Source organism: Panulirus ornatus, chromosome 56, assembly GCF_036320965.1.
Source record: "Panulirus ornatus isolate Po-2019 chromosome 56, ASM3632096v1, whole genome shotgun sequence".
In the NCBI taxonomy this organism is placed as follows: Eukaryota; Metazoa; Arthropoda; class Malacostraca; order Decapoda; family Palinuridae; genus Panulirus; species Panulirus ornatus.
Window position 1 is genome coordinate 14916161 of NC_092279.1, and position 12500 is coordinate 14928660.

General features: G+C 48.4%; 1 protein-coding gene across 2 annotated transcripts in view; it reads left to right on the plus strand.

The window, feature by feature from the left end:
• Positions 1–12500, plus strand: part of mGluR (metabotropic Glutamate Receptor) — a 439303-nt gene that overhangs the window by 414401 nt on the left and 12402 nt on the right. For both annotated transcript variants that reach the window (XM_071693890.1, XM_071693891.1), the window contains exons 9-10: positions 7787–7949; positions 10513–10800. In XM_071693890.1, coding sequence (XP_071549991.1) covers positions 7787–7949; positions 10513–10800 — 451 coding nt within the window. The remainder of the gene's footprint in view (positions 1–7786; positions 7950–10512; positions 10801–12500) is intronic.

A 12500-nucleotide genomic window follows, 5' to 3' on the forward strand; every position in this document is an offset into this window, starting at 1 on the left:
GAGAGAGAGAGAGAGAGAGAGAGAGAGAGAGAGAGAGAGAGAGAGAGAGAGAGAGAGAGAGAGAGAGAGAGAGAGAGAGAGAGAGAGAGAGAATTAAAGGAATTATTAGGTTATTAAGTTATGTGATGATAATCACAAGTGAAGATAATCCGGCGCAGGTTTCTTTTTTATGATTTGTATAATTATATGTGATCCATATGATTCTATATAATGTAGCTGTGCTGGTCACCACCCGGCTGGTGTGTGTGTGTGTGTGTGTGTGTGTGTGTGTGTGTGTGTGTGTGTGTGTGTCTCAATAATGCAGGTGTTGCTATTCTCGGCCAGAGGAATGTTGCTTAAAGGTTATGGTCATGAGAATCAATATTCCTCTGCTGGAGGGATATATATATATATATATATATATATATATATATATATATATATATATATATATATATATATATATATATATATATATATATATATATATATCGTTGGGGGGAGATAGGGAAGGTTATAAGTCTAAGTTTTCCCCCGGCAACTCACGGAATTTAGAAACAAAACACAAATTAATATGCAGAGAACTCATCCCTCTCCCAGAAGGATTAGAGGTGAAAAAAAGGAAAAATGATTAAGTCTAAATTCTATTATACGCTGGGCATCATTTGGCCCTTACACGTCCCTGTCTCCTCTTGAGGGGTTTGATGGTGGCGGAGGAGAGAGAGAGAGAGAGAGAGAGGAGAGAGAGAGAGAGAGAGAGAGAGAGAGAGAGAGAGAGGTAGGTTTGCCGGTGAAGGAGGGAGGAAAGAGACGAGTTATGGGGGCGAAAGGGTTGGACTGGGATGGGATGTGGAGAGGGGTGTTTAATGGACGAGGTGGGGGAGGGGAGGAAGAGACAGGGGGGAAAAAAGATAGTGACTGGAAGAAGAGGGTTTGTTGGGGGGCGGGAAAGGGGGGAGGTTGAAATGGGGAAAAGAAAGTGCCAAGGAAGAGGAGGAGGAAGACCAGGGTCAGGATCATGGTGGACTGTAAGAAGGACTGGTAATGAGACACGCAGGAGGGTGCTGGGACATACACGATGGTGATGGGACATTCAGGAGGTTGGTGGGACGAGGGTGTTGCGACACGGAGGTTGGTGATGGGATATACCGGAGGATGTTTGGGATACTCTTGAGGGTGATGGGATACACAGGATGGGGGTGAGATACACAGATGGGGGTGTTGGGACACTTATGAGGGTGATGGGATACACATTATGATGGTGCGATACACTGGAATGTGGCAGGATACAAATGAGGTTGCTGGGACACACAGGATGGTGGTGGGATACACAGGAGGGTGTTGGGATACTCTTGAGGGTGGTGGGACACACAGGATTATGGTATATCACACAGGAGTCCGCGGGGAAGGAACGGCGGGAGGATCCTGCAGGCAGGGGCCTTCAAAGTGTGGGTTAATTTGTGGGATAATTGGCGGGGTCTTGGAGGCGTATTACCAGAGTGTGGGGTGTGTGTGGGGGTGAGGGGTCGTCCTCCCGAGCACATCTGGGACTAGCTCGAACTTCCCGAACTCCCGGTTCGACCCTTCCGCTTCGTCTGCTCCACACACACACACACACACACACACACACACACACACACACACACACCCGCATCTCTACTGAGGGTTTGAAAGTCGCTTTTGTTTCGTCTCTCCGTTTTCTGTGTTCCTTCTCTTCGTGCCTCTGCGTTGGTTTTTATTTCGTTAAATCTCTTTTTTTTTTTTTTTTTTTGTTAACCTTTTCCTTTCACTGTTTGCTCCTCATCTGATTTCGTGTCGTCGTTAGTCTCGCATCTCGTTTAATTTCGTGTCGCCGTTAATCTCTCGTTAGTCGTTTATTTCTTCGTCTCTTTTTACTCTCACGTTGACTTCATTCTCGCGTCTCAAGTTAGCTGCGTCTTGTTCTTCTTCCGTTTTCCATATTTTGTTCCCACTTTTCGTACTCAATTCACCATTAACATTCCTCCATGTCCCAATTTCGTTGAATTCCTCGTTTTCTTCATGTAACTAATTTCGTTGAATTCCTCGTTTTGTTCATGTGACTCTAATTTCGTTGAATTCCTCGTTTTTTATGTGACTAATTTCGTTGAATTCCTCGTTTTCTTCATGTGACTCTAATTTCGTTGAATTCCTCGTTTTTTTATGTGACTCTAAGTTCGTTGAATTCCTCGTTCTCTTCACGTGACTCTAATTTCGTTGAATTCCTCGTTTTTTTATGTGACACTAATTTCGTTGAATTCCTCGTTTTCTTCCTGCAACATCCATTTTCACACGGCACAGATTAATGATGGTCTGACGGCTATGATATGATATCACTGCTGGTTTGACTAATGTGATATCAGGGTCGTTTGCTGCTCCTTCTGTCAGCTTGGTGGAAGATGACACTAATTTCTCATGAATACGTATATGTATAATGGACTGTGCCAGGCACAGGCCACCACAGCATGCCTCGGTGGCCTGTGCTGGACATACAAAGACCAGAGAGGCCACCACGGACACAGTGCCCGGACAGGCCACTGGGGGTCTGGGAAGAGGAGGGTCATGTAGAGGGGTGAGTGAGTGTCTGCGAAGGGGTGGAGTGTGTAGGGAGTGGATAGCTTGGTGAAAGGGAGGGGGTTAGGAGAAGTAAGTGCCCATTCAGGGGGGAGGGTGAGAGAACAGCAGTGCTTAGGGGAGAGGAAGGAGGAGGTACAGTGAAGGGAAAGGCCATGCTGAGAGTATAGAAGTCACATAAATGGAGGGACTGTTCGTTTGGGCCATGGCCGGCCACAGAAGCACCCAGAACGATCGAAGCTTCGAAGCTGGTTTCAGATCCGGCTGAAATAAGTCCGTATATTTAATACACATAAAAACCTCCTCAACTTTACCCTATCCGTCATGTTATGGGAGTTTTTCTTGTCTTTTTTTTTATCTCTATCGTAGTTATTTTTACCCGATACCCTCCCCCCCCTCACAGCTCTGTACAGTGACCAAATACCGACGCTAAATCTTGCCAGGACTGGCCATTCGAACGAACCCGCAGGTAATTCAGGCCTTAATGGATCTCGGCGGGGTAGAAGGTCGTGGCGGGAGCGCTCTGTTGGTGCTCGAGAGTAAATGGCTGTTTTCTGGCGAGTCAATCGAGGGGGTGAGCTGCGGGACGGAGAGAGAGAGAGAGAGAGAGAGAGAGAGAGAGAGAGAGAGAGAGAGAGAGAGAGAGAGAGGGAAGGGAGGAGGGAGAGTGAAGGAAGGAGGAAGAGTGAAGGAAGGAGAGGGTTAGAGGAAGAGAGAGAGAGAGAGAGAGAGAGAGAATAGGGGGTCATATATATATCAGTTTAGGGACAAGAACAGTAAATGTGGCGGATGTGTGTGTGTGTCTGACGATATCAGCTCTTGTAAACAACCCGCCTCTCTGCCAGTATCGTGAAAATTCCGATCCAAATATCGTAACCAAATTACTGTGATTAAGACTGAATAATTTGAGCCAGTCAAGGACCACTTGACGGTACTCGTAACTTCCCGGCTCTGATTTCGGAGTCTCTCATCCCAGCATGTGCCTGGGGACAGTGAGAGAGCAGTCGAGCTGACCCTTTTATACAGGGGATCTCCATGAATCATTCAGGGATGAGGCGAGGTGAGCTTAGCTGGGAGGCGTCATGCGTGCCTCCCTCCTCCACAGCGGCGCGCCGCCTTCCAACGGTGTCTACTAACCTGACACACTGCTGTACCTACATTACTGGGATGATGATGATTGCCTTACAAGTAATTGTCCTCCAATTACATTAGACATTCCTATAAAGGGATGTTGTTTTATCAGAGATACCTTGGGTAATTTCTCCTCAACCTTGTTAGATCTGTGAAAGATTCTGCGTTGAAGAAAATGCCCTCATCAGACATTATTATCTCGAAGCGTTTAGTCATATTTTTTCATGGCATGTTTAGGGCCATAGTCAAGGACGGAGACTCGTCGTCGTGGCCAGACCCTTACGTGAAAAAAAAAAAAGAGACTGAAGAAAGAAGAGGTGAACATTATCCTTCAAATCTTCGAGGTGTCATTCAGGAAATCGCGATACAATGGCCCTTGTCCTCCCCTTCCGTGAACTGGTAAAGATATCTTTAGCATGTAAGACTTTCCCCCGCCAAGTATCAGAAAACCTTAAGACGTACATCTACGGGTTTTTAGACTTCTTTTCTTCTCTCGTAGGAAGATCCCCATGTACTCCCCGCTGGCTTCCTCAGGGGGTCTCTTCGCGAGTGACCGCAGTTCTTCAACCTTCCTCAACTTCAAGCTTCGTCTACTGCGTCGGCGTCGTGCCCTCCAACCAACCAAGCGTCCACTTACAACCAGCGTTTACAACTTTTAGAACCAAGTCCATTTCGAGTTACCACCCGTAAAACAAAAGGGTTTACCCAAACTCCAATGAAAGAAAACTGGTAAAGAAAAAAAAAAGAGAAAATGGAAAGTGTTTCGAGTCACCGAAGCGAGCGGGTGCCGGGCAGGAATCTACATAAGGCTTCACCAGCGCGTGTTTAAGGGTCTCTTTGGGCCGACCCTCCCGCGGATCCTCAGTGATTATTTAACCTCCCTCCCCCTCATACGTGACGTCTTTATCCGTCGTGTTATCGGCCGTCTTTGTTGTGGCCCGTGCAAGACCCATGTTTACAGGATGCAATTCGCTTCTCTCGGACGGAGTTCGAGCTTTAGGTGAGTCATTCCACCCACTTGCCTCAAATGTTCACTGACTCTTATTGTTCTCGTGTATTCATTCAAATTCGTTGTTGCTATGACGTAAGCTCACATCTGACTGCTCTGCTTTGACGTGCGCTCACGTCACTAACGCTGTGCCAACATCGTACGCTAGTGTGCATCATGTTTATATATATAAATGTATATATCTCTGCCGAGTCGTGAAGTGTCTCATCAATGGTGTGGCTTCGGTGCTTCGTACGGGGGTTCAAGGGTTTGTCAACAACACGTTATACGACAGTTGCTCCGCGGTATGGCGAGGTGAGGTGACCAGTGTTCCCTAGTGTTGTTAATTAGCCTTGTACCATGTTGCAGGTTGCGTTATCAGGAAGCCATGTGCAGTGTTGCAAGTTGCGTTGTCAGGAAGCCATGTGTAGTGTTGTAAGGTCAGATACCCGGCCTAGTGCTAAACACGTTGGAAGTCTTTGTTACCAGTTTGTTTACGTTGCCTGACTCAAGTCTGTACGATCAGTGCAGCAGAGTCCACACCTCTGCTGTGTCGTAAACTCACACCAAAAGTGCCCCGCTGTGCCACACCAGTGCTTTAGTGTGTCTTGATCCCACAGCACCATTCTGTGCCAAAGTACCAGTGCTTTAGTGTGTCTTGGTCCCACAACACCAGTGCTTTGCTGTGCCTGAAGCATACACAACAGGTAGTTTTGCTAACACCAGTTCGTTTGTTTCTTGTGGTTATGACACCACTACTTTGCTATGTCGTAGCCCCAAGACGCAAGAGGCCAGCTAACTTGCCCAGTGAGTACTCTTATTATCAAACACGAACCTAGGATCTCTCGCGTTCGGAATTCAAACCGACGCTGAAGTACCTCACGACGATATAACGCCATGATTCGTCTATATACAGTGCTGTGTTTATTGCCTATCCCCTAGTGCTGAATGTGCAGTGTACATACAACAACGTTGTGGAGCCTGTGAATCTCGGAAGTATTCATGGCAACCTCACGGTTTCAAGTGATTCTCTGTTCTCATAACGAATTACCTCACTGTGATTCACTGTCACTGTGATTCACTGGCATTATAATCAGGATACTTCCCGACGTCAGATGACTCTCCTCTGTGATGATTTTCGTCATTAAGCGTCGCCATGCCTCGACCGGCAAGCAATATTTTCCTTTGTATGCTCCGTCCCTGTTCGAACACGCGGGTCGACTCCGACTTCCGCACGACTACGAACCTGTCCGGGCAAGTTGTCAAGGGTTCGTTCCCTCTGGGAGTGATTAACCAACCTGATCCGAACCGTTTTCGCCTCCGATTGTACACAGAGGAGCATCTGAAGCGGAGGGGGGGAATTGGAGAGGAAGGGGGAGGCGAATTGTGGGAAGGGAGTACATGTTCGTAGGCGTCCAGCCTGAGACCAAACACTGGGGTTCGGGGATCAAAGTGATGATGCACCGCGAGGTTCATACACTCTTGTCAAGGGGAGGGAGACCCAGGGCACGATAGGACGTGGGACTCCTCCTGAGGCCAAGGCAGGTCCTACCCTGAGGGGGAAGGGGTCGGCCCAGTTGCATCTTAAAGGTCACCTGGAGGTCAGCGTGCGTGTGGTGAGGAGGAGGAAGTCACCAAGACATCCAGGTGGGATGGACAGTTCTAGAGGTCAAAGTGAAACTGGTGTATTGGTTATCTAGGACGGAGAGGTCACCCTGGGGGTCACTGTAAGGACGACGAGGTCACCTTTAGAAAGAAGTTCAAGGTTCGGATCATAGACGTCGAGATAGCATTCAGAGGTGACCTAGAGAGTAAAATGGAATGTATTAGAGGTCGTCCGTAGGTCGAAATAGAAACAGATGCAAGGACAGAAGGATGAGCAGCAGCAGCAGAAAGAGAAAGAACAGCAGTAGCAGGGATGGGAGGAGTAGCAGCTTCAGTAACAGCAGCAGTGTCAGCGGTAGTGACAGCGGGAGGAGGAGGAGGAGGAGGAGGAGGAGGATGTGCGTGTCCCGTTTCAGCTAACATGTAGATCAGGACAGGGTCTTTAAGGTGGGCCAGCGGGCCAGGCCAGGTGTGCCTGGCGGCCACACACGGATGTAGGCAGACCACAGTAGTGTTGTTCACACAGGGAACGTCACGTGACAGCAGAGTGGAATGGTGACTCAGAGGTCGGGCTAGTTAAATCCCTGGGGTTCCCAGGGTGCCAGGAATAGGTCACAGATGGTCACAGCCGTGTCAAAGGTCATGGTATTATCCGGAGCCTCGAGTACGTTACGAGGGGGTCATTTCGAGACCAGAAAATGTATGTTGCTGGGGTCAAGCCAAACACTGGTACAGATCGCAGGAGTGACGCGAGTCAGGACAGTTCTTGGGACAAGGCCAGGATTAGTGAAGGTCGTAGGCGTGCCAGAGGTCTAGACAGGTCACGAAGGTCCATCGTGGCTGTAAGGGAAAAATTTCGGACTTTCGAACCGAGGCCGGAGGGAGATAAACCGAGTTATTGTTAATTGTGATCCATTAATCATACAACCGTAAGACACCCTCCTTCCCTAACCCCCTTTTTTTTCAGGGCTTCCTGCAGCCCCAGAGGCAAAGGGGCAATGGACTGACCGTCCTCTCCCCAGTAGTGAGTGTCCTCTCCCCAGCATTATCAGATTACAGCTCGGGAAACCAGCAAAACCAGAGACTCCCCTTTCAATAATTAACTTCCCCGTCCCTCCCTCCACCCCCGCCCGTCTGACCACCCGCCCACTTCAGATTGCTACATCCTTTCGCCCTCAGTGGACAGCCATATGCCATGCCCTCCTCCCTGTGGGGGCGTGAGGCCACCTCCTCTCCCTTACAGGTAGTTAGGTCGTTGCGTTTCCTCCGCCACGTAAACCAGATGACCAAACTTGACATTCTCTCTCTCTCTCTCTCTCTCTCTCTCTCTCTCTCTCTCTCTCTCTCTCTCTCTCTCTCTCTCTCTTTTCATAAACGGACTGACCAAACTTCCTCTTTAAAAATCTGTAAACCAACCAACCTGTAACCAACCAACCAGTCAACCGGTTAGCCAGCCAAGCTACCATAATGTCCTCCTTCCCCCACGGCCAGGTTCGGTGTGGGGTTCGGCTTCTCCATGATCTACGGCGCCCTGCTGACGAAGACCAACAGGATCTCCAGGATCTTCGACTCTGCCTCCAGGTCAGCACGGAGGCCAGGCTTCATCAGCCCCAAGAGCCAGGTCATCATCACCTGTTCCCTCGTCTCCGTCCAGGTAAGCCAGCCACAGCTCCACCAGGGAGGGTCGGGGGGTGACTGAGACGGTAGGAATGGGGTGGGGGTGGGAGATGAGGGGGATAAATAAGACGCAAGTGAGACGGTTAGGGAATGGGAGAAGGGAAAATTATTATGAGACGTTGGGGCACAGAAGTGAGACGAGTAGGATGTAGGATAGATAAAAGAGATGGGATATAAAGAAGGAGTAGATAAGATGATTTAAAGTGTTTGCACACACACACACAGACACACACACACACAGACACACACACACACACACACACACGGGTTCGAATCGTGGGCGCAGCAGTCGGCCTACACCTAACTCAGGTGTTCATCCTCCGCTGAAGGTTGGTCGATGGATGAGTGCCGGGTTTAGGCTGGTGTGTGTGTGTGTGTGTGTGTGTGCGCGCACATACGAATAAAGGGTAAGCTACCAAAACATAAAGGTTAAGATCGGGGCAACACTGTGTAAAACTCACTCTCCCAGTAGAACATAGTTATGAATCACAGACACACAAATTTGGCACACAGGTTATGATGGATTCCTAAAGTAATGTTCAGTCAATTTCATTCATAAATACATTATTTTACATTTTCGAGAAAGAAAAAAAAAACGTCGAAAGGGAATAGCTTTGTGTACGTGAAGTTTCCGCTCTTCGTAAACCTTCGCACATGACGAATGAAGCTCACTTATGTTTCACGAGACCCGCTGGCTCATGTATGAAACTGCTTCACTCTGAGACGAAAGGGACGCGCATCAGCTTCGTGTCAGTTTACGTTTTCATGGAGCACTCGGGGGGGGGCGGCCCCTGGGGGTCAGCCACAGATCCCTTTCATATAAACCCTCTGAGAGATGGACCACTCCATCGGAGGACAACCTCAAGACAACCTCAAAAGGAGGGTCAGACTTCCACCACTTGAAGGTTAACAGTATTTCATGCAGAACCTCCAACGCCCCACCCTCCCCCACAACACATGAGTCAGCTCGACATTTGTTGCTTAGGGGTTTCGAACCCTCTTCCAACACCTCGTGATGTTCAGCTGCACTCGTTGCCCCTCCCTCAGGGCCCTTACATCAAGGGTGTTGGACATTTCCCTACAAATAGTATTAGAAGACTTAGGTTACCCTTAGAGAGATACCTCCTCCTCAACCGGTGCTTTATACCCTTCACTCCTCCTCCTCCTCCTCCTCCTCCTCACACACACTCTCTTGAGTCACGAACGACCCCGGAAAATATAGTGGTAGATCATGGAACGCCTCCTCATCCCTTCCCTGACGCTGGCTGGCTTCCCCCAAGAGATCTCCATCAAAGTCTCAGTGTTTATTCAGGGGCTTTGACCGTCATGTGCCAGCCTCTCGGCCAGGAAGTTCGGAGAGCGTGTGTTGGGTTGGGCATGTTGCTCCCACCTCCTACCATCGGTGACTGCTGACTCTGGAATATTTCCCGGCAGTATATGACCTTCAGTTACTCATGGGTTTACTACACCTGCAAATGCAGTCTACGACACTTTTAACGTTAGCATGTGAGACGATTCGTGTGTATTTCTGATTTCATATTTGTGGTTTTCTCAAGAGTATAGATCATCCAGAAGCGGGTATGTCGCGATTGTAAACACAAAGCACACACCACTTATCCATGGGTCCTTGACAGTTGCTCCTATGCAGATGTGTATCCACACTCATTCGCATAAATAGACGAATACACACACACACACACACACACACACACACACACACACACACACACACAGATATTCAGAGAGACACACATAATGTATTCACAAAAGATATATGTACACAAACAATCCTCTATTTCCCTGGATTAGGTAAACATGATCTCTGAACTCCCATCATCATCTTCATCAGCATATAATCCAGCCAGATGTATTTAATATTTACATTGTTTAGATCACTGTCGTGTGGCTTAAGATACACACATGCATCATGGCCAACTTGCTACTGTGAGGAAATTTCTCTTGGTGGAAATATCTGCCCTCGTCTGCCTGCCTGGGATCCCATGAGTTAGTGAGACGAATTATTGCTGCCTCAGTTTGGCCAACTTCAAAAAGCATGTTTCGTAGTTTTACGAGGCTGTTTGTTACTGGCCTGTCAGTTACGTTACGAGTGTTGTTAAGTGAGAGGGTGGGTGTCTGGCCTCAACACACACACACACACACACACACACCACACACACCACACACACCATACATACACACACACACACACACACACACACACACACACACACACACACACACCACACACACACACACCACACACACACCATACACACACACACCATACACACACACACACACACACACACACACCATACACACACACACACACACACACACACACACACACACACACACACACACCATACACACACACACACACACACACACACCATACACACACATTCGCGAATACCTCCTCACATTTTTGTTCATGAGATAGTCATCCTCATTTTCCCGCGTCGTCATCCCTCACTGCCAGCCTCACTCAAATCACTCATATCTCTTCTCTCTTTTTCCCCTTGGGGGGATTGTTTCAGGTGGTGGCGACGGTGGTGTGGCTCATCATCGAGCCTCCCGGCGCCAGGTTCGACTACCCGACCCGGGATCAGGTCATCCTCAAGTGCCGCATCAAGGACTCGTCCTTCCTGTTGTCCCTGATCTACAACATGTTCCTCATCACCACGTGCACTGTGTACGCCGTCAAGACCAGGAAGATCCCAGAGAACTTCAACGAGAGCAAGTTCATCGGCTTCACCATGTACACCACCTGCATCATCTGGCTCGCCTTCGTCCCCATATACTTCGGAACCGGCAACTCCTACGAGGTCAGTCCCCCTTCCTCACTCACACACACACACACACACACACACACACACCTTACCCTTCCTTCAGTACCTGGTCATGTGCTGTAGATATATCCTAAGTGATGAATCACTGCCATGTAGTTGTGTCCTTCGCCAATTAATGTGTCTGTTTCTTCGTTTTTTAGTCGTCACGGAATGCCTACGAGGTCAGTCCCCGCTATAGGCCCTTTTATTTTCTTTTTTTTTTTGCCCTTCATTCATCAATTTGTGTATCCGTTTTTTAGTTCTCCATCCCACACATTCATATGTGATTAGTGCGTTCCACTTATTCATTCATCTCTGTTTCTACGTTCATTCACTTGAATATGAGCCATTTATTCATTCGCTTATTAAATTATTCGTATTTCTTTAAAAAAAAAAAAAGAAGGGTCACATTCTCTTTCGCTCACTTGGGTCAAGCGGCCTTCATCAATTTGGAAAGAGGAAGAATATTTCGGATGGTGTGTGAACAGTAATTCCAGTCATGCAAATCTCTCTCTCTCTCTCTCTCTCTCTCTCTCTCTCTCTCTCTCTCTCTCTCTCTCTCTCTCTCTCCTCAGGCATCGCATTTCCTTAAATTTCTCAACACAGGACAGTTTCTAAGTAGACGAGCGACTTACAAACTGTTCGTTTGTATAATGACTCATTTTTGTATATCTGGAATTATCGTAGCCTTCGAAGTGTCTGGTCTGTTCATCATTCCCCCGCTGTGTGTCTGTCGTGGTTCTGGACGCATATCCTGTCAGCGTCAAGGCCAGTAACGTACCAGGCATCAGCGTAAGACCAACATACCTTACAGTTAGTCCTGTAAGCGCCACCAACACCGTGCATCTCGTGGTGTACGACTAGCACCGTAGGGTTAGGGTCGGTACAGCATCGGGTGACTGGTGTGTGTGTGTGTGTGTGTGTGTGTGTGTGTGTTAGTCTGGCAGACACAAGACCACAAGATGACATATGTTATTCCAGGCGCAAGTAGAGGAGCCGTTATGATCACACGCCTCATGTGACCTTACCGATAAAGCATCACGTTATCGGATGATGAAACACCCGTGCACATACCATGGGGAGGCTCCACCGTGCTTCTCCTCCTCCTCCTCCTCCTCCTCCTTCACTTCCTGTTTGCTTGGGTGACGACAAAACCGTCGCGGAAAAAATGTGACATAATGACGACGCCTCTCCGACCGTCCACGAGCACGGAGGAGGAGGAGGAGGAGGAGGAGATTTTGTAAATATTTTTGCGAGCAGCGAGACCTTTGGATTTACTCGTAACAGATTGTTTGATCATCTCTCCCCACACGTCGCTTCCCGGCGCACTGAGTTTATCGACACATTGATCGCCCCAGTTGCTGTGTGAGGCTGATTCTCGAGACCGTTGTGATAAAAGTACGGGTAACTAGGTGATTGTTACACACTGAGAACAATTGTACAAGTCTCGCGTTCTCGTACGTGATGCTTTCGCTCTCGCTCTTCATCAAGGCGAGACTGAATCTTTATGTTCGAACTCTCGGTTCATAGCCGCGCGTCCGGCAATCAATCGTCCAATCACTTCATGCTTCCGAGATCTAAAATGACAGATCTGAGACGTTCCGCAGTGTCACGCGCGCTGTTTTCATCAGCGAAGGAGCCTCCCGGGCGATGTGTTTCGAAGCAGAAGGCATCTAACTACCCCTCACGAACTTTGA